This window comes from Buteo buteo, chromosome 12 (assembly GCF_964188355.1).
Source record: "Buteo buteo chromosome 12, bButBut1.hap1.1, whole genome shotgun sequence".
Taxonomy (NCBI): Eukaryota; Metazoa; Chordata; class Aves; order Accipitriformes; family Accipitridae; genus Buteo; species Buteo buteo.
Genome location: NC_134182.1, coordinates 5,817,801 through 5,839,772, shown reverse-complemented (window position 1 = coordinate 5,839,772; position 21,972 = coordinate 5,817,801). Strand labels below are relative to the sequence as shown.

Below are 21,972 nucleotides of genomic sequence, written 5' to 3'. Positions count from 1 at the left end.
TCCTCTGGGTCCATACAAGCAAGATCTTACACAATAGGCTACTACTGGGACATCTGTGTGGCTACTATTAATCTATTAACACTTTCTCAGCAGGTGCAGTTTCAACGAACCCTCAGTATTTTTTCAAAGTGCCGGATTATGCCCCAAAAACCTATAATGTGGTCATTTCACTCATGCAAAAACATGCTAAGGATATGCAGGATGCAAAAAACCTGAAGATTGGTTTTTTTATCACCCTGGTAAGCACAATCAGGTATCATGTTGGCACTGTTGTTTTCTGTGTGGCTTATTATATCTGTACATGGAAGTGAAAGGCTGAATTGTCTTTTAGGCTGTAAAAAGAGAGCAGTCAGTATTTGGAGTGAATTTCTGGATGCCTTCTATTGTAGAATATCACAGGAAAAGTAGAGTTAGGCAGGCTTAGTTTGCTTTATTCATGTCTTAAGAGAGGAAAGGTTGAACTTTTAGCTCTGTAGCATCCCAAAATAGCCCTGGGAAACTCAGGGAGTCCCGAGGTTACAAGATGTGCCAGGAAAATATCCTCTGTGCCCAGCGGTACTTGTGACATGCCTTGCTGGCCTGGCACAAGGCATGACAGCCAGTCCTAACCACAGCGCTTGAATGGTACTCCAGGTCTAGTAGGGAAGCGAATGGCCTCTTGTTCCCCAAAATGGGCTTGTCTTGCTCATCACCCATTTTCTACCACAGAAATGCCATGCAAAACACATTTACAAATACATGGAAGGCTTTGCTCAAGACCGGTGCAGAGGTAATCCGCTCAGATACCTGGGACCACCATTACAATTTCCCTGTTTTTTGTTTTTCTTGGTGACTGTCCAGGGAGCTACCATTTCAAGGGCAGTTGTTGTCAGAGCATTACCAGACTTACTAAAAGCACAATTGCTAGTGCGGATGGATGCTAGCCTTTTCCAAAGTGTTTTTACTGTTGGCTGAGGAGGGTGGGAGGGGGTTGTTCTTAACCTGAAGAAGAAAAGGAAGCAAAGATTGCTATGACCCTAACTTCACATTCTCCTGATCACTGGAGAGGTTTGCCCTAGTCCCAGACTTTGAATAATTGATAACAGCTCCTCATAAAGGAAGAGCATGGCTTTGTAGCTCATAAAAAAACAGTGTCTGAAAAATAAAAGATGTAATAAAAAAAGCATTTCTCCAGCAAGAACTCACTATCCCTATGCAAGGAGATCCTCTGCCTGGTGCAGATATCAGGCCTGCAGGACTCCATGGGGCCAGGTGTGCCACTCGGAAAGATCTGCTGCTCCTGGAAAATGGGGAACTTGCTCCTTCCAGCATCCTCATGAGCTGTCCCCCAACAGTCACCAGACATGGAGGTCCCTGCATGCTCTTCCATGATGCGTGTCCACCTTGATTGGTTACCCATTTTAACAGAAGTGACCCTCACTGGGGGGTGATGGCATAGGTGTTGGGTCCCTTGAAAAGAGGTTGTTTAATCAGGAAGTAGACTAGGGGACAGATTTGCTCTATTCTTGCTTTATATTTAAAATTTCATTCTTCCCCTCCAGTTGATGCTCAGGTGCATTCATTTAGTTTTTCTCTCTCTTGGTATGTTCCCAGAGAACAGAGAAAATAGTTTTTCCTTTATTTCCCAGAGAAAATATTCTCCCATGGACACAGCTGGTATTTTAACATGAGAGCTGGTCTACCAGCTCCTCACAGCCAGCCCAGTGTCCTGCCCTGGTAGCAGCAAAAACCAAGTCCAGGCTCTAAAACCAGGGTAGGTGTACAGTGCTATTCCCTGGGTTTATTTCTCAGTGTCTAGCCTCAGTGCCTGAGGGCAGTCAGAGGTGGCATCTTTGCATAAAAGTTTATGAGGGGTATTCTCTGCACAAAGAGAGTGCAATTGTGAAGATTCATGTGGCTTCACTTTTCCTCCCAGAACTGCTTTCACTGCCATTACTCATTAGCAGTGTCATTCATTGTTCAGTACCTTTTGAGATGCATCAAATTGTTGCTGTGAAGTAAAAAGAGTGTTCTCCCTTGGCAGGATGAGAGGGGAATGCAGTGCAGGCAAGGATGCAAACCACAATGGACATATCTGATAGCTCTAGGAAGCCTTTGATTAAATATAGACGTGGAACACTAATACGTGGCTGTGAGGGAAGTTTAATGTTGTGTGATAGAGCTGAGCAATTCATAGAGGCTGATTCTTATCTCACACCGGTTTTGACTCCATTGAGATATTAATCTGCTGCTGCTTTTTACCAGAAGGAATGTGGAATGAGACCCCAAAGTAAAAAACAGGATTACACCATTTATTTCTTTGCAGCACTGCCCATTTCTATCTGCTCAAGATCCGACCCATAATACTTGGCAGTCTACATACCTCCCAGCTGTCTGTAACAGTAGTCATCTTTTTTTTTTTTTCTCTCCCAAAATAGCAGTTTTATGTTATTGTCTCCCAAAGGCATGGCTCTTAAATAACTCTGCCATGCTGTATAACCATTCTAAATGGAATTTATACATGCTGATGTATTTTGGGGAATATGTTTAGTAAGGGGTTTTTATTATGCTATCTTTACATGTCATCATAGTAATAGCTGTTGCATTATATTTGTTTCGTCTCAGCAAAAATAATGGAAGAAAGATCAGAATATTCTGTTTTCTTGTGACGCTTGCTGGAAGGTTTGGGTTGTGATTCTTGAAGCATTGTCATCTGGGTGAGATGCCTAGTGAGCTTTCTGACCTCTCTGAGTCACACTAGATGTCAGGGAAGTTTTAGTAGGAGTATTCATCCTTGATTCCTTCATGAAGTCCAGTCTGCTTAATGTTAATTGAAGTTCTCTTCAAAGCCACTTACATTAATTTTGCCTTCTGTTTCTTTCAGTTTTTCCACCCTTGTGCATTTTTGATGTGTCCTTGAAGAAAGTCTGTCACCTGGATGGACTTCTCATGCCTTTGGGGAGGTTAAGGCATGTTAGATGCAGTGTATGTTTAGAGAGCTGTGGGAATGTAAGGCTGCTGTGGGTGCACTTGCTGATTTACTTTGGTTCCTGACATGAAGGGGAGATAGCCGGCTATATTTTTCTTTCAGGAGAACTCTGAAGTTCTGAAACAAAATTTTTCCCTGACTCGAGATGTGACCAACTACTTTATCTTGAGCCCAGGAACATATGGTGTCGTTCCTGCTACAACAGAGGACCAAGAATTTGAATTTCTCTTACGAATTTTCATGAAGAATCAAGACCACAACAAGTAAGATGATAAGTACTCCTTAAATGCCCCAGACTTAGAGTGTGCCAGGATTTAACAATTTAATGTCAAGATAACTAATGTGGCAATTTGCTTTTGACGTACTCTAGAAGCGTGTTGGGAAGATGCAGATGAATGCTAAGCACCATGTTAAGGGGGATCAGACGTATAGTCAGATGCATAGGGATGGCCACTGCAGAACAGGGCAATAGCTCCTCTGCAGCCACCAAGGGTCTCAGCTTTGGTACAAAGAGCCACACAAGCGAGCAATAATTGCGAGATATGCCCCCTGCCCCGATTGTGGGGAAATCTCTCTTAACCGAAAGGAGGACTGAGAGCTTGTTTTTCTTAACAGCTATTATGCAGTTTCTTAGGTTATGCCAGCTGGACGCCAGATGGATCAGGTCCCACTCTGCTCAGAGCAGGACCTAGAAAAACAAAAAGCAATAAAAGGCCTTAATCCTTTTACCCAGCCATCTCATAGACAGGCTGGTAGGGCTCCCTGTAGGTATGAGAGGGGCCCTGAAGATAAGTTTAGTGGAAAAATGGTATCTTAGTTCATGCAAAGGCAGCTGTTATCACATTTTCACAAAAATACCTCGGTGTGCTTTACATAAAGAACAAGCCCCAGCATTCAGCCTTACCAGATGACCTTCAAGCATCAGATGTGCAGTGGCTTTCCTTCAGCAAGCTTTATACTGGAAGCGATTGCAGCTCTTACCTCATAGGCCCATATCTTAATAATGAGATTGCTTTCTAGGCTTTGGCCTCTGGCAAAAATAGCCCAGCACCAACTAAGGCAACCCCTTAGTTATGGAAAGCACACACGAGGAGTCTGTGCTTTGGGTTGGACTGCCTTCGGCATGATGAGTCCTGCACAAGATGGCTCAGCCTTGGGAGGCAGCACTTTCCAGGAGAGCCTCCGACCCTCACAGACCTTCCTGAGCTAGGCCAAGCATGGGGATCCCCTTCCCATGGGTCTCTGCAGCACTCACCTGTGTAATAGTGCAGATGCTATAAAAATAGCATCTGGCTTGCCTAATTTCTCTACCAAAAGCAAAACTCAAATATTGAATGTTGCTACTAAGTAAGTCTCAGAAGGAACGGTGACCCTGACTCAATTTCAGGCAGCCTGCAGACATTTAAAAGATGTTGCCTTTTAATAGCCCAGATGCTATTTTTATTCCTGACTATTAAACTAGGCAAAGAGAAAGCAGGTGAAAATTTTATATGGCTCAAGGCAGGGCGGCCCTGTCTTTTGTGTGATGAGGTTAATCCTGCCATGCTCAGAGTGAGACAAGTTACCCTTCCTCTGCTGCTGGTGCCAGCAGGGCCAGCTTGGGGAAAGCAGTGGCCCCAGAGCAGCCAGAGACTCAGACCTGCTCATGTCTGGTTGCACAGAGGGACCCAGGACTGGTGCAACAGGCTTGACTGGACTGGGACAGGCTGGGCAGTGTGGGTGCTGAGCATCTTGTGGGGCCGTGGGCTGGGTGAGCATTCCTGTTGGTGGCTGCCTTCTGCCACATCTCCAAATCAGTGCTCTGAAAAGGCCCATTCTCTCCCAGTTTGACTCTTGTAACTCTTTTCTAGGAACCCAAACTCCCCGCCCAGCCCAGTGCTGCCGATGGTAAGAGTCTGTGAAAACTGATGTAGATACTGGTGGTGGTGAATGGTTCCCAGAGACCTGACCATTCGGTAGCCATCTCTACTGACTCCTCTTCTTCCTTCCCTACGTACCAGACACCGCTCTGCTCTTCTCTTCTTTCACGACCCACTACCCGTCCCAGAGTTCGACTCTGGCACCCTGCGACCTTGCTGGGAGAGCAGGTCACCAACCTGGGGTACCTCTCTGGAGAGATGGGAGTGACAACGAAGCCCTTCCTCTTCACATATGTCTCTTTCAGAGCCTGGTTTTTGAAGGAAACGTATCTTATACAGTCCCTCTGTCAGCCTGTCCATCTGTCCTTTTCACCTTGCTACCTTTAACACTTTGACCACCAAATATAGCGGGGGGAGAGCATTTCAAAGATACTAAATTCTTGCAATGTCTGTAAAATGGCTATGTATCAAAGGAAGCGAGAGGGGGAAGCTTTGATGAAGAAGTCACAGCTTGAGTTTGACCTCTTTTGAAAAGACCTCACACCTGAGAGTGGGGTCATACATGCCTTTCCCATGGGAATGGCTTCATTTAAGTGCTTGCACCCTATAAAGCACAGGAGTCCATAGAGGTGAGGCTCAAAGTGGAGAGGTTGTGATTTTCATCAGCATATCTTCACAGACGTAAGGGAAATTACACTTCAAAACTAGTTGCACCTCTGGTTTAACCCACATTTCAGCCTGTCTAGCCCAGCTATCATCTGTTGCTGGACTTCCTCGCTGTGAACTGTGCAAATCGCCAGAGCTGGTCCAGTCCACGCTGCTGTCTCAATGGGTGCTTGCAAAATCCTGCCACTGAGAGGCTGTTATTTATAGCAGTGCAAACTCAGTGCAGGTCTTTGAAGCAAAAGGTGTAAAGCTGCTTCAGGAGAACATAAAACAGAGTCCTTTCCTTGTGATTAATTTTCCAGCCCGCAATTAAGCCCCATTAGAGGGGTAGTGTAAATGGTGGCTTATTATCTCTTTCCACTGACAAGCTGTCAGTTTACTCAGCTGTTTTCGTTAGCCAATGTTTTGACTTTGATGAATTATGGCACCCATACTTTCTGCTCTTGTTCAGGTATTTGGGCTTCACTGGTGTGAATTATCTCACACAGAGCTGAACACATTGGCGCTTAGGCTTAGATTTTTGGGGGAAACTTTATAATGTTGAGGGGTAGTTCTTAGTGCCTGGTAGATCTCCGCACCGGAGGGTTGAAAAAAATCACTTAACCATTGAATTGCAATTGCTTAGGTACAGTCAAGCCTGCCTTGGGGCTGAGAAGGTATACGAGAAATGAAAGGTCAACTCCTGCTCTATTTTCGTGGTTCACATGACTCTTCACATGCCCTAAGCCAGTGATTTCACTCGGGGGCCATCAATAAGGATCAGGCTTTGTATCTCTATACTTATGTATTGACTTGCTGAAGTCCACCCTGGATGTGTTCTGTTGTCCTCCTCAGGCCCTGAGCTGCTCCTTCCTGGTTGTGCTAAGTGCTAACATCCAAACTATGCTGCTTCCTTTACTGCAGTAGCTGTTCCTCACTCCTAGTCTACTTTACTTTTGGGGTGTTAAATCTCCAGCCTGTTCTGTACATTCCCTGCCCTCTCTAATGTGCTGTTTGGATCTGCAGGCTTCTGCCTCCAGTTGTTTTGTAACTGAATTATTTATGTGCGTACTTTGTCTTTGATTCAGGATGGATCAGGACAGAACCAGGACAGCTCCTATAAGGCTGTCTTCCTAAGATACGCTAAGCAGGTATCCTATCTAAAACATCTTGCTGAAAAATAAAAATAAAAAAGGCATATGGATTTGCAAAAAGAAAAACTGATCTATGATGTTGATACAAACCCATTTAGAAAAATGTTTTTTGGAAATATAGCTCCATCCTCAAGCGGATACCCTGAAAACAGTATTGATTGAACTGCCAAAACCCCCAGAAAAATGGGACATTCAGCTAGGATAGATTGGCTAGCCCCATATATCAGCAGAGGATTGGAGATTTATGGTTGTGCTGGTGATGGGCTTGCATGTGTACTTTTTTTTTTGGCTTTGGTTTGTTTATTTACTGAAAGCAATTATAAAGACTTGGGTATTCCCCCCTCTCATCAGCATATTTTCCATTTGCCTTCACGGCATTTGGAAACCAGACATCAGTCAGCATTTGAGTAATTGATTCCTGCTCTATCATAGCCAAACTCTGTGTGTTCACCGGAGATGCTTTTAATGGTTTAATAAACTGTTATAAAGAACTCCTCGACTTAGTCAAGAGGAAAAAAAAAAAAAAATCACTGCCAAGTATTTGCACAATGGACTTCTTGCAGTTGGTAGTTATACTGATGCATGAAGGTGAAAATGAACACGAGCTGCCATGCTGAGTGCCCTGGGGGTGTCTCGGGAGGGGTGCAGTCAGTCAGCTTCACCGATGGACAGTTCAGAGGGAAGTCCGTGGTGACAGGAGTGCCTGTAACTCCCCTGCAAACTCTTGTGGGGAAGGACAAAGAGTGGCCCAGCAGCACGGAGGGCTTTGTTATGCTCCCCGGGGGGTGTTGGTGCTCCTCTGATATAAACAGAGGTTCTTGGTTGCCACAGTGCATGAGTAAAGCAGTTTCGGGCAAAAGTGACAACACGAGAAAACCTTATGCTCACAGACCTCTCTTTGCATTTTATTCTGCATTAGGGCTCAGCTATTGATGCCTCGCAGCTGCAACAACTCCTTAATGAAGTGATCCTGCAAGGTAAAGCTTTTACAACTCAGCTAATGTCGTTGGTGCTTCTCTATCCTTAGTCTAGTGTAAATTAGACAGGATTTAGTGGTGTCCTGATGGTCCTCAAAAAATCCTCAGTGTGGCTTACTGCACTGTTGGCTCTTGAAGAATGAGAAGTGCCTCCACCAGGGTACCTTTACATGCACAACAGTTTGGCTTTATTTTTTAAAGAAAATCAAAGCAATATTCACATGAAAAAGGCAACGCAATCCAGACCAGGTGCTAACAGACTTTTCAAGGGATGTCTGTCAGCAAAGCTGTGCATCTGCTTGACAGCCAAATTTCCCCCTCCCCCTCCCAGTTCTGCCAAGGGATAGCCCCTGCTTTGCAGACCTACCCTACCCCCTGTTGCCCTTCTCCTGGATGTCCCCGCAGCCCCCATGAACACCCCTTCCCGCTCCATGCCCCACCAATTGCAGGAGGAACCCAGTCCCTGGCTGGGCTGCACCAGTGAGCGCCCCAGGGAGCTGTGCCTCCCACTCTTCTCATTGTCACCCAGTTTCTCCCAGTTCAGCCCTGGCCTGCATCGCCCCTCTGTAGAGGCCTCAAGCTGGCTTTCAGCATTTCCCAGCCTTCCTAACCTGCCCACCTCGAAAATAGCATGAGACAGGGGCACAGCCAGAGGGCACGAACCAACTCAGTCACGCACAAGCCTCAAAGCGCTCTTGGGACTCGTTAATTAAGCATAAATGGCCTTTCTTGTCACTGTCATTTCCCTTACCCTTATTTCAAGAGGGAAAAGTTTCCATCGGGGCAGGTAGGTGGGCAGAGACTGTGCAGAGTAGCTACCTGTGAGCCCAAACAGGGCACCTGTCCTCGGGGAAGGGAGCAGCAGAGATGTCTGAGACACATCCCACTCCCTCAGTGGACCTCAGCCTGGCATGTAGCCCTTGCTGCTGTTTGAGAACCCGAGCCAGAGCTGGGGCTTTTTAGCTATGTGAGCTTTCCGACTGGTGTCCTCCTTCCCTCCAAATGGTGACCTGATGCCTCTGTCACCCCCCTTGCTCTCACTAACTCCATCTGTTTTGTCAATCCTTGCAGATGAAATGACCAGCCTGGGAGGAAGATTCAGCTTCGATTCATGCAGAGGCATTTTAGCTCTGATGGATGTATCCTTTCAGCAGAAGCAATAAATTTCCCTGGTGCTGCCCATCCTTGTCTTGAGTTACGGCTGAGCTGAGCATCCCAGTGTGAGAACCCGCAAGTAAATATTAGCCACGGTCCTCAATAAATAACTGTACCAGAATCTGTGCAGGACTTTGCCCTGCATGCCCTGGCTGTGGTGTGTCTGTTGAAAGGTGAGGGTCAACCTTCTGCTACCAGCTAACTCTTGGCTCTCATTTTCCCCTCTGCAGGGCCCAGGGTTGGCTAAGCTTCACCCTTGGGTGCAGGTCCCAAGCAGAACCTGAGGCAAGGAGGCAGCCCAGAGCTGAGGCATAGCTCAGCATTTCCACCACAGCTGCAACCACGCTGGCCTGTGAGGGTAGCTCGAGCAGGCTGCTAGCACTGCCAGCAAAGCTGGCGTTAGGGGGAGAAGCACTGTCACCACCAAATCACAGGCGCTTGCCTGGCAGGCCATTCATCCTTTCCAGTGTGCATTCCCCATTTAGATGTATCACGCAGTCTTTTTACTGTTAACAAGACAACACTGGAAATACACTGCTGGCCGTTGTAGAACAAGGAGGCTCCTTGATGAAAGCATAAATTCTGCACTGTGTGTTTTCTCCCCCTTGCTCACTCACAGTCTCTTTTCTTCCATGCCTTGAAATAACTTTGTGACATTTTCAGACATTTACAAACTGCCAGGGAATGAATAAAAATGACCAGAAGTCCCTCTCTCTTTCCAGCTTTCTGCATATAGCAAGTGAAAGAGACTTTTCCCCCTTTCCAAAGCCCCTCCTGGGCTAAGTGGGTGCTGTGAATGCATGGCACGTGCAAAGATCTGACAAAGCCACTGCTCTGCTTTAATTCAAGATGGATTTTTCATTCTCTGGGCTGCATAGAATCCATGTACAGTGTGACCTATCCTGGCCTGCAAAGACAGGATCAGCTTTTTTCACTCAGGTTTCATGGCAGTGGCACTTGTCTGCTTATATTTCACTGGCGACGAGTTTTGCTTTCAGGGAGTTTTTGCCATCCCAGCTGCCTTAGGTGAGGTGCTGCATGTCTGCCCAGGACTCCTAGATGATGGATGGAAGGGAGCAGGTCCACTGACACAGTCCTTCGAGCATCCCTGGGGGATGTCTGCTGACACCCCCGGGCTCCTGCAGCTAGCTCACGGTGGGGAAGTGTTTTCTCACGTGCGGCATGTGCGTGGCTCCAAGGCTGCTGCTGCCTTCTGACAGCAGCCATCAGGACTGGCTCCTCACGCTCTCGGCTCCTTCAGCGCCTGTTCCTCCAGGAGGATCCAGCCAGAGCTAATAGCGTGCTGCCACACACGCAGAGGCAAGGCAATGTGCAGACGTGACCTGGAGCACGGGGTCACGTTCATCCACGGGGGCCTCTGCTCGGAGGCTAAATGTCAACTGAAGCGATCGCTGCGGGTTCCATTGTGGTTAAATGCACTGTATAAATAGAAACCTTTTGTTGTTTGTGAGCACAGGTATGAGCAGCTGAACAATGTGCCAAAGAAGTTGAATTTAAGCATAATTGAGAGCAGAAAAACTCTTGGCTTTCTCAGCAAAGTAACAGACAGAAGAGACTGAATCTTATGTCTGTCTTTATGTGAAGGCAGGATCCTCAGGAATGAAGACAGCCAGGTTTAGTTCTCATTAACTGTTCAGTTCTTAACTATATGCACAGCTCAACTCGAACGGACAGCTCACACTGCAGGAGTTCGGGAGCCTCTGGCGAAGTCTCACTAAGTACATGGTACACGGGGGCTGCTCTCTTCTCTGCTTATACTTTACTCTTGGGCTTTTCATCAGCGGGGTTGCAGATGCTCTGTGATATCAAAGCACTGGGGGGAAAAACATTGCAAAGGTTGCTTGCTTAGTGGGTCAGATTTCCATCCTCTCATGCAAAGGTTGAGAGCTCAGGAAGCCGTGGTGTGTGTAAAGTGCTCCGAACGAGCAGCCGAGGCTTTTTGAGTGCAGGAAATATTGAGGAAAAAGTGGGAAAAGGTAGGAAGGCCAATTAGGCTCAGAATTCAATGGAAATCTCTGTGTGCTACCACTGGCAATTTTTTTAAAAGCTTTCTAAACTGAAACGAGTTCTTGAACAGTCATCTGAAAAATATCACTTCCTCATTGCTGCAGTTTGTAGTGGAAATGTGTAGGATCCGATGAAAGCTTAACTGGGAGAAATGTCTCTGCTCCAGGATAAGCATTAGGTCTGGAAGCAGTGAGGACAGCAGCTTGGTATTTAGGGTCCCACCTAAATTCAGAGCCAGAGCATGCATGGCAGCTTCTCTGTGTCAGGTCCTTCTCCCTTAGTCTTGGTGCAGGACAGGAAGGTTTCCTGAAGCCTCAGGGTTGGGTGGGCTCTACTGTGTTTCATCCCTCTTGAGATGGTCTGAGGCCACCTAAGACATGGGGTGTTAGTTCCCCATCTAGCAATGGGGCTCTTCCTACTGACAGCACCTCAAGTGTGGCTTGTGGGGTTTCAACCATGCGTTGGGAAAGATGACCCCACACCATTCTGGGACTCAGGGACTCCTGGCTTATTTCACATGTTATAGACAATGTCTTTTTGTCAGTAGAGGTGTGAATATTCCCATTGCTGCCTGCACACTTAAACCAGGGAGACTGAGCAAAAAGGCTTTCATCCACCCAAAACTGTGGGATTTCTTACACAGTAACATACTGTCTGAGCCTTCTGGAAACGGGTCTCCCTTGTCACGGTCACCCCATCTCATCTGTTGAACTTCCTTGCAGCCTGTTTATTAAGGAGGGAAAGCATCCTACATAATTAGATGTAGTAGTAAATTTGGCAATGCTGATATGAGCTTGAAATCTGCCTTTAAACTGTTTTTTAGGATATCTTCAGCAAGGAAGACAGAAATCATTCTGGATTTCTTGATGTGTCTGAACTGAAAAGCGCAATACAGAGAGCAGGTACGTCCATAGGCGCTGAGCAGCTCCCTTTCTTGTCCCTGTGGCAGTGAAGGAAAGGGTGAAAAAGAGAGAGGAAAATAAAAAGACCTTCAGGGACAAAGCAGTTTGGACTGCACAGAGGTGCCGGTTAGATCACAGCTCTGCTCAGAGGTCTGCATTGTTTTAGGGCATTGAGACAAAAAGCTCGTTTCAGGGAGAAACCCTTTGCACTGCAGCTGGGGAGCCAGCGGAGAGATGCAGAGAAGCCCAGCACTGGCCAGAGCCTGCAGACTAGCTTATCCATAGTTTCTCTAGGTCATGGACAAAACATCCAGCAGAGGAAAGGAGCAAGCAACAGTCGATGCTTGCACTTGCCCCAATTCCTGCAGTTTCTCTCCAGGGCAGTGACTAAGTCCGTAAGTGAAAGGCTCAGTGACAGACGTTTATTTAGTTTGCACTGACCTCTGTTGGCTACACGAATACTGAAACTTGCAGCGAGTGCATGGGACCCCTTCATGTGAGTGAAGTATTTTAGCTGGGTCAGCTCTCTAGAGACTTTGTGCATGAAATACAGCTCTGAGACAGCAATCCTCTTATCATCGTACAGTAAAGAAGCTCCCATTTGGCTACCTGGAGCTTGGAGGGGTGTTGTCCCCAGGAGGAACCTGCTGCAGAATTGCTATCCATGGAAGCCATCAGCTCAGGGGATGTACGTGTAATTTTTTTGTTGCTGAGAGGTGGGCAGAGCATTAGCATCTGCCTGAGGAGCACAGTGCTAATGTGCCAAATGTCAAAGGAGAAGCTGCCAGGTCCATTCTGTAAGAAAGGTGCTAAAGTGTAAAACCAGGAGGAAAATTTTACATTGAGAGTTCCTGGCAGCCAAGACAGTGCAGCTATTTGAAGGGAGAAAAAAGCACTGTTACATGGCAAATTCAGTACTTGTTGGGCTATAAGCAGTTCTGAGCGGGGGTAGAAATGAAAATTTTAAGCTCATTTTTGCCACCTTCTGAGCCAGACAGCTGCATTTGAATCTGGCTTTGCATTAGGATGATCCCCATCGTGGCTTTTAGGCAAGAAGGAGCGGACAGCCCCAGAAAGCATTTGGGAGGTTGGTGCTACCTCTGGGAATGGCACTAATGTATCTAAATACAACTCCTAGCTGGTTGTTCCCTGAAGCGTTCAGTGCTTTCCCCAGCAAAACACTGAAGTGTGTGCTTAATTTTCACTGTTGTCCTAATGCTTCAAAGCATAATAATCATGGGTCACATTTTCTGCCAAAGCAGGCTAGCTGCATTAACAACAGTGCTGCCCTGAAATGCAGGAGCATTGGCCTGCATTTACAAACTCCTCACTGGCCATATTAAGTGCATCAAAATAATTTAAAAAAATAGGAAAACATAAAGTCTGTATTTGAAAGCTTGACTAAAACCAGAGCGAGGAATCCAGCAGACAAAAGGTGTGGGGAGTAACCTTACAAATAAGCAACAGCACATAACTGAAATGCTGTGGGAGCAGAGAAGGCTGACACTTCAGTCTTGTTGATGAGGTTAGTTGAGAGACATTGCCAGGTGAGCAGATTTCAGAGCAAGTATATCCCAGACTGGCCATGCAAATTGTCGTTGTTTTACTAGTGTAAGACATGATTATAGCATATCGTAAGCAGCACTGCAATGCTTGCTGGAATCTGCTCTCCAGAGAGCTTGATTGAATTCCCACTGCCTTCAGAAGGTTAAAAATGAGATAGAATTCATTGCTTACTACTACAGTGGTTCTTGGCAGTGGTTTAAAACCAGAATCAAAGAAGAAATTTCATTAATTAGATTTTTTTAATTACTAGTTGTCCTCCTAGGAAAAAGGTTTAAATCAGGTTTATCTTAATTTCAAATGTATCTTAAGCCCAAATGTATTTCCATTATTTAAATAGTCAGCATTGTGTGTCTGCTTCCTGCTGGAGACCTTCTCCAACTAAGCTCATGCAACCAGAGTTTGTTGACGTACTAACCCACCTCCATTGGCTGTATCTCCCCCTGCACAGGTATAGAGAAACCATTTCTTGTTCAACTAATTTAGCTCCGTGATGAGTTCATCTAAAACTGAAAAGTTTAGAGCTACTTGAAAAAGCAGGAAAGTTGCTTCTCTTCCAGCTGAGCCACTAAAAACTCAGGGTGAGCAAATGAGACTTCTCTGAAGTCTCAGAGAGTGCCTTAAACCAAAGCTATCAGTCCAGCTCCATGCAGAAAATTTCTCTTTTGTTTAGCAAATCAGCTTTTAGTGCAAAACATATATAAATCATTCTTTTTATATAGCTAGCACATTTAGGATAGTTTTATTTAACTAATAATAGAATAATTCTAAAATGCATTTTTTGTTCATTCAATTGAATACCAATTTCCACCCGAACAGACTGTGACACAAATACTGAATAATCAGCTAATAAAAAAGAAATGCACCCTTCACCATTTCCTAATAGAAGAGAAAATGTAAAAATTAAGAATCCCAGGCATGCTATACTGCATAATAGCGTGAGCGTGTGGTCTCTCCCTGTTTAGCAGAAAGCACCAGTGGTACTATAAATGCTACGTTCAGGCTTTAACAGTTATGAGCCAAAGAAAATCACCCTTTCTTATAGAAAATAAAAGCTAAAAAGGGAAAGCAAGATAACACTAAATTAGTTAGCTCAGTGTTTCCTGCTTGCTGACCCAAGCCACAATTTGAGTAAGTGACTAGAAGGACTTGGATTTTCCGTCACCCTACCCCAACTCTTATGCACAAACGTGGGGAAAGGCAAGCTGCTGGCATGACGGGGTGGGGGGGCTGAGGGAGGGCCCCAGCTTCTTTGCAGGGTGCACAAGGCCATCGGAGCCAGTCCGTCATCCCGTAGTGCCTCCTCAGTGATGTCGTTCCTCTTCCCTCCGCAGGTCTGGCCGCTAACGAGCAGCTCCTGCGCCTGGTGACCTTGCGGTACGGCGATGCTGGCAGGAGAATCGGCTTCTCTGACTTTGTGTACTGCATGCTGCGCCTTGAAACCGTGACCCGTGAGTCTCAGCGCCAGGGCCTGGGGACGTGGCAGCAGGGGAGCTTGCAAAGTCAGACTGGGGGCAGCGGCAGGAGGCAACGGACGCGATGCTTGACTCGATGATACGTGTCTAACAGCGTAGCTTGGCTATAACAAACCTGCCCAAAGTCCAGGCATGGTCCAGGCGTCCCTTTGAGCAGCCTGTTTGCCAGAAGCCAGATTTGTCTCCTGCCCATAGGAGCGGTTTAGTGCTGAGAGAAAGCAGCAGCTGGGAATACAGTGATGCCCTTGCTGAAAGGGGCCAGAAGGAAGGTTGGCTCGCAGTTCCCATCAGAGCTCATCAGAGTGCCTGTGGGCTGCAGCGTTACCACGCTGCCCTGTGTTTTTCCCTGCTGAGGAGCGATGGTAACGTATATCTAGAGCTTCTTCAGCTGCCAGTCCTTTTTTGCTGTATGAATTTAGCCTGGCCTCTGCCAGCTTGTCCTTAGAGCCCTTATGCCCTAAGACTCATTTTCTAGAAACAAGACGTGTCCTTGTGCTGGTGCCTTTCCACACAAGCTTGAGCATCCTGGTCCCCAGCAGAGCTTCCTCCAGGGTGGTGCGGAGCATTGCTGGTACCACTGAGGGGAGACTGCATGCACTCATACCCAGTAAAGAGGAAGGAGGTAACACATCTCCAGTGGAAGGCTTTCTCTTTTGGTTAAAAGTCAGAGAAGTCTGAATCACAGTAAGGGAGGTGCTTTTTTTTTTTTTTTTTTTTTTTTTTTAACCAGAGAGATGTTTTTCCCACCAACTTCAGTAAAATCCTCTCTGGTTTTTGGTAAGGAGAAGAGCTGAGATCCTTCTCAGTGGATAAACAAACCCATGCCCTGCGTTACATCCAGCTATTGTCTGGCAATTGCAAGGAGGGAGTGTCTGTAAATAAGCCTTTGCCTGAAAGTAAATGGAATTCGGTTTTACAAAAGTGTAATTTTTATTACTCTAATAATAAGCATTTTGACTGGAAATACCGGTAGTTAAACAAGCCCAGCAATTGTGACCCATGTGCTAGAACATGGCTACAGCAATTTAGTTAATCTTTGGAATGAGTTGGGTTTTAATGGCACGTGGAAATGAGTGTTCATTTTTTTCCTGTGTGTTTCTACCACTGATGTTTTATGGGCCAGTAGTGGTCAGCGGATCCGCCTGGATGACACTGCCTAAAATCCCATTTCAAGGGAGTACAGCAGAAGCAGCTCAGAAAGACACAGCGTGTCCTGATTTTAATGCTTTCATTAAAAAATAGATAACTTGTAAACACCCATTTTTTGTGATTATACATGTCACTTGCTGTAGATGAAAATTCTTATGCCTAAATTAGTACCATGGCATTTTTTTTTCATCTTGAAAGAGATCCTCTTACATTTTAAGTGCCAGTGTAAAGACAACTCCTTTGCATCCATGTGGAAAGGAATCTCTAAAAGTTTCATTGCTGTCTGTAATGAGTATCTTGAAGCGCTCTCAACTCTTTCAGTTATCACTTTGCAGAGGGTTTAATGTGGAATACATTTCTCAAACTTTTCAAATCATTGTGAATAAGATTGTTACAGGAGAGGATAAGGGTGCCAAGTGGGAATAGAAGCCAGTGCGCCTTTATGGTGATGTGAATGCAGCAAGGAAGATAAAATCTGTCCCATTAAATCATTACTCATCTTTTCAAGATAGCCAGAGATGAGACCCAAACCAAAAGCAGCAGCTTCTTTGCAAACTCTATTTAACTGGAGTTAATGAAGCAGTAAAGAGGCACTTACCTCTGCCCAGAGGAGGTAACTTCAGTGCTGCCATTTGTTCCTGAAAAGATTGCTGGGCGCAAGCCCAGCCCTGCAAATACAACCTTGTCAAGGGGCTGCTCGCAACATGGGGACTTCCTGGGTCTACGCGTTCTTCAGAGCGGTATAGGCTGGATGTGCTTCACCGTTAGCTTTCCTCTCTTCTTTCTCTCTGCTCTGGATCATATAGGTAGCTCTGGTTGCCTCCTAAGGGGCAGATGAGCAATGCGCCCTTGTGCCCTGTTCCTGCACTCTCCCAACAGCCTTGCACTTTTGTCTGAAGCCAGGCAGGTTTCAAAACATTCATGATCTTACAATGCTTATTCCATTCAGGGTGGGAAACGGGCTCCTGGAGAAATGTGTCATTCAAGGATAGACAGACTTAAATCTGTTTCAACTTTTTATTACTGTTTATAACAGCACATTTCTAGGAGAAAAGTAATTTCAAAATGAATATAAAGAGCTCAAAATACTGTGTTTTGACTTCATCGAAACACTTGGGTTTGAACCTTTCTCCTAGACAAACTGCAATATAAATGTGCACATAGAATATCAATATTTGAATGGATTTAAATTTTCTGATAGCAAAGTGTTCTGTCAGAAAACTTTCAGCAATGTTAATTTCAAACTCTAGCTGAATAACAGCAGCATCTGCATTTATATTCCCTGGAAAAAGCTTGCAAGGCATACTAATGACTTCAAGAGAATCACTTTCTTCAGGGAACACTGTGATCACTCACTGCCAGGGAGGATGGAAAAGGACCAACAGAAAGTTTCCCTGTGGGAAGATGTGTTTCATTAGTTCACCGTTCTCCTGTCAGTCTTCAGGCGGGAGGTACAAGTGAAACAAATGATGAGAGGAGACGAAAGCAGTCACGCTGAGCATTCCTTGTCCCTACGCTTTTGCCAAATTCTGGCCCTGCAAATGGGATGCCTTCCCGGGCTGTGACCCAAGGGCCAGGGCAGAGTGGGGTACCCAGCACCGAAATGAGATGTGGCTGGGCAGGACGGTGCGGGGGGACACCTGAGCCAGGCAGAGCATCCCAGCACACGGATTGCAGCTCTGCTCCTCAGCTGCCTTGTGTCTGCGTTGCATTCTTGCCTCCTCCTCATGAAATAAGATTTTCTTTGTTCTACCCCTAGATGCGTTTCAAAACTTAGCAGAGGGAGGATCACAAATTTCGATGACGGCAATGGAGGTAAGAATGCTCCTTCCTTCTCTTCTCTCCAGGTCCAAAGTGGGACCACTGAGTAAGTTAGCAGGAGGGTGAAGTTAAAGATGATGTGTGGTGTTTGTTGCTAGGGGTTTTGCCTCTGACGCCAACAGTGGTGAGGGTTTTGCCTGGCTGGATGTGCGTAATGGGTGGGAGGTATTTCCCTGGGGTTCCCTGGCTCCAGTCACGCAGCCTCGCTAGGGCGAGCACAGCTCAGTGGTGGCCATCCGTGTCCAAAGCACAGTCTTCCCTTACTGATGCCAGCCTGTCATTGCTGGAAACATTGCTCAAAGTGACTCTGAGGAAGTAACAACAAAAAAAAATTCCACGCCCTCATTTCTTACTGCCCCATCTGTTAATTCTGAATTGCAAAACAACTTGGTTTTAAGAAAGAAATAGCAGACAAATGTTTGCTGCTGCTGTTTGTCTTAAAAGCACAGCCTGAAGGATAGCTAGCTGAATGGGAATACATCAAGCTTTTTATCAGCTAGTCTGAAGCAAAAATCCTACTGTGCGCCATAGTGATATGCCTGAGTGCTGCATTTTATCAGTCTGGGGACTGTTATTTGACAACACAGTGTTTAAAAAGATTTTTTTAAAAAACCTTTTACAATCTTGCCGGCTCCTATTTACACTCTGTGGTTAGTTCAGTGGCTCATAGTTCATTAAATCTGTTTTGCACCAAAAGCTGAGAAGAGCTTCCAAGCAGAGGCCCTGAACCTGTCTTACAGGGTAGTCTGTAGGATAATCACATTCCCAGAGCCTCCTATCCCTTCCACTTGCAATCGCGCAGGTGCCATCCTTTCCCAGCAATTGGTCCTGCTGCAGCTGCTGCAATAATTTATCATGGAAAGCAACATATGGAAAGTGTTTCTGGGTCTGAATTGCAATAAAGGAAAAAGGCAGTTCCAAAACCCCTTAACTACCCTGTGCAGGACAAAAGGACCATAGTCATTGGGTCACGGCCTGAAGGTACCGAGACACGTGTCTGAAGACTTAGTGTAACATCACTATCTAAATGCACCTTTTCTTCTTTTTTCCAGTGGCTGACTCTTGTCATGTACACTTAAACAGATGTGAGAGCAAAATGTGGCTGGTAAGAAATCTGCTTAATACTATACATACTGAGAAGAAAGGTGTGGGTGCCCTTACAGCAGTCACAGTGAATATGAGTGGGGAACTTACAGAAAGCTCACCCTGGGGTTATGGTGGGTTTCGAGAGAAAGAGAAAGGTGAGAGCTGCAGCATGAGTGGGGCTGGAGAGGGGCTGCAAAGGGAATTGGACTTTGGGCTATTTTTTCCAGGGACTTGCTGATGGCCTTATCAGTTTCTCAGGCCACCAAAGGCTCAGTCAGCCACTAGCCCTCTGTTCCCACCTGCGGTAACAAATTTTCAATAGATCAACTAGCAGAACTTGTCTTTTTCATCTTCTGAGGGTTGCAATTACTCTTGCACATCTTACATAGCTGCAGCAGATGTAAAGCCAAGTAGAGGGTGGGCATATAAGGTCACTTAGATTTCTTGGTCAGTCTGATTTCACATTTTTAACTAATTATGTGATTTAGTTTACTTTTGAAAAACAGTCCCTACCTTGTGCTTCGTTTGATGTCTGCTCCCTCCATGTCAGGCCTGGAGAGGGGCTTTTTTGCCTTGAAGTTTACCTGGACTTTCTAATTTTGCTGTTTGGTTCTCATGAAGGACTCTGCCTTTTCCTACAAAACTTTTTCTGTTTATACATCCATAAACCATCTCAGCCATCATGCTTCTACTAACCCACTGGGATGCAGCTGTTCCCAGCTGCCATGGTAAAGCGTTAGTGCTGGTCCCAGACATTTGGCACTGAGGAGAAAACAGGGAGGAAGCCCAATCCTTAGAGAAAACATGCAGTGGAGAGCCAGCAGCCTCCAGCCATTGTGTTGCAGCTGACGCCAGGAACTCATGGAGAACCCCTGGGCAAAATCACACACTTTCCTTATCAACCCAGTTCAAAAATGGAGTGAAAAAAAACCCCAAAACCCAGGACCTTCATTGAAATCTAGGGGACTGCATCCAGATGAGCCTTCCTATAGAGAGGAATTACGATAAAACACAATGCATGAAGAGCATCTCTGGTATCTCACATCCTGTTTCTGAAGACAGTTGACATTGGATGCCAGCTTTGGTGAGAAGTTGAAAGGGGAAATGTATAATCAGGGTGTAAATTATACTCCCCCAGGGAGAAAGAATGGTGGCTTCAGACCCAAGGCAGGGACGGCTCTGTGTCTTTCACCCTTGGCTCTAGGACAGCATTCATGCCCAGCTGCTCCTCTCTCTTGGCTCCTAATTGCATCCAGTGTGTCCATGTGCCGCAGGAGCTTGGCTTCACCACTCAACACCGTGATGCCTTCACCTCTCTGAGCTCTGTTTGAACAGTTATTTGTTTGAAAGTCTGCCCTTTGTATTCAGAGAGCTTTGGACAGTGCACCTTCCCTTTGTCACAGCAAAGCTGTATTTTGATGTGTTGATGTGTAGAAACAGATTATTCACAGCTCAGCACCCACTCCTTGCACTGTGGACTATCACTAGGTAAATATGAGACTAGAGGGACCTCACTTTAGGAGATGAAGTTGTTTAAATTGTTGCTTGCAAATGATATTCATGGTCTATTTAGTCTTCTTTTTTCCTTTCATGAATCATTCATAAACTGGTCATAACTTCTGCAAATATATAATTAATCATAATTTTCACTTACCGGTTTTGAATGAAATTCTGCCTGTCGGGTGTTGGTAAGCAGTTCACTTGAGCAATTTAGCAGCCACTTAGGGCCGGAGACTGGGCAGTCATAGCACAGGCCCCTCTGAGGGCTGAAACTCTTTAAACTAGAGTCTAACAAACTATGAGTGATGTGGGAAAATACATTTGGTGTTTGTTGAAAAAAATCAGTTGGAAAAAATATTCTCATCAGTGATTTCTAAAGACTGACCTCCAGCTGTCTGTGTTTTGAGTGAGTCTCTTTACCTCTGTTTTAGGTGGCTTTCTGCTGGCAGTAGGACACAGCCCAAGGCCATCCCCTGCAAGAGCCATCCATGGGGTTCTTGAAAAACCACTGTGAAGGAGAGAAACCAGGTTTCCTGTGGGCATTTGCTTACACTTGATGGTACTCAGGTGTCAGGATGAAGAGTGCTTTTAAGGCAAACTGGAGTTGCTTTGGAGAGAGAAGAGGAGATAATGAGTGATCCATGGGCAAGCTGGTAGTACTTAATGGTCTGGGCGAGCTGGAAGTGCTGACTATTATCTCCTCCCATCTCCCTGTAAATAGTATGGCTGGTTCTCCTGGTTAATGCACAGAAGTCAGGAGCAGCTCCATTAACTCCATTACAAATAAGAATAGAATCAGGCCTTTTGTGTGAAAGCAGTGTTTATCACGTAGGTAACAAAACCAATTAAGACACAGTTTTATTTGAATTATTTCTTAATTTGCTTGTGTGCCATTTCTAAATGCCAGAAAAAGGTTGAAGAAATTAGTCATAATTCATAAATAACACCAGAAGCTTTGTGATTTTTTTTTTACTTTTTATTAATAAATAAATAAAAAAATAAAAAATCTAGTGCATATTTGAGTTGGTCAACATATTAGACATATTAGAAATATAGAACAGATTCTTCAGTGTTCTTTTCTGATTTCCAGCATCTATATCAGGACTGTCTGGGAAGAGGGAAGAAACAAGTTTATCTGAACTGCATTCTCTTTCTCTGTCCTGATGTTTTTAAAAATATAAGGCTTCTTCAGATACAATTCCTGCTCAAAGATTTAACTTAAGTCTGCTAAATAACTGTAACCTTTCTGTAGCCCACACACAAACTCCGCTTTCATACTTTTTTATCATGGTGATAAAAGCAAATCTAGTGATCTATTCTACTCAATTATTAAAAGGAAAAAAAAAAAAAAAGACAACTCTGAAGAGTCTATTTGTGAAAATGCCAAAAAAGAAGGACGTAAATGTCAATGGATAAAAGCAATTCAGGGTTGCCATGGCAATATAATTCACACCATGCCTCACCCTGACCTTCTGCACAAGTTTCCATTGAGGCATCCACACGATAGCAACAGATTTACTCATTTGGCAGTGAGACGTTACACGCTGGAGCAACAACTACATCACAAGGTAAAGAAAGGACCCGTGTCTGTTATCAGGAGGTCGGTCTGTGGCAGTGTCTCGTTCTGCAGCTTGGAGAGCATTACTCAGGTAGGTCTTACGCAAGTGGGGCCACTGAACTGACCCTTTCA

The 21,972-nt window shown here is 45.3% G+C and overlaps 1 protein-coding gene across 1 annotated transcript in view; it reads left to right on the top strand.

The window, feature by feature from the left end:
• CAPN13 (calpain 13) overlaps positions 1-20,801 on the top strand; it is a 50,169-nt gene extending 29,368 nt beyond the window's left edge. Inside the window, exons 11-22 of the mRNA XM_075042491.1 lie at positions 94-239; positions 3,071-3,231; positions 4,819-4,855; positions 6,561-6,623; positions 7,546-7,603; positions 8,675-8,742; positions 10,436-10,504; positions 11,610-11,688; positions 14,586-14,702; positions 17,635-17,690; positions 18,749-18,801; positions 20,714-20,801. Coding sequence (XP_074898592.1) covers positions 94-239; positions 3,071-3,231; positions 4,819-4,855; positions 6,561-6,623; positions 7,546-7,603; positions 8,675-8,742; positions 10,436-10,504; positions 11,610-11,688; positions 14,586-14,702; positions 17,635-17,690; positions 18,749-18,775 — 881 coding nt within the window. The 3' untranslated portion in view covers positions 18,776-18,801; positions 20,714-20,801. The remainder of the gene's footprint in view (positions 1-93; positions 240-3,070; positions 3,232-4,818; positions 4,856-6,560; positions 6,624-7,545; positions 7,604-8,674; positions 8,743-10,435; positions 10,505-11,609; positions 11,689-14,585; positions 14,703-17,634; positions 17,691-18,748; positions 18,802-20,713) is intronic.
• Positions 20,802-21,972: the final 1,171 nt, after the last annotated feature.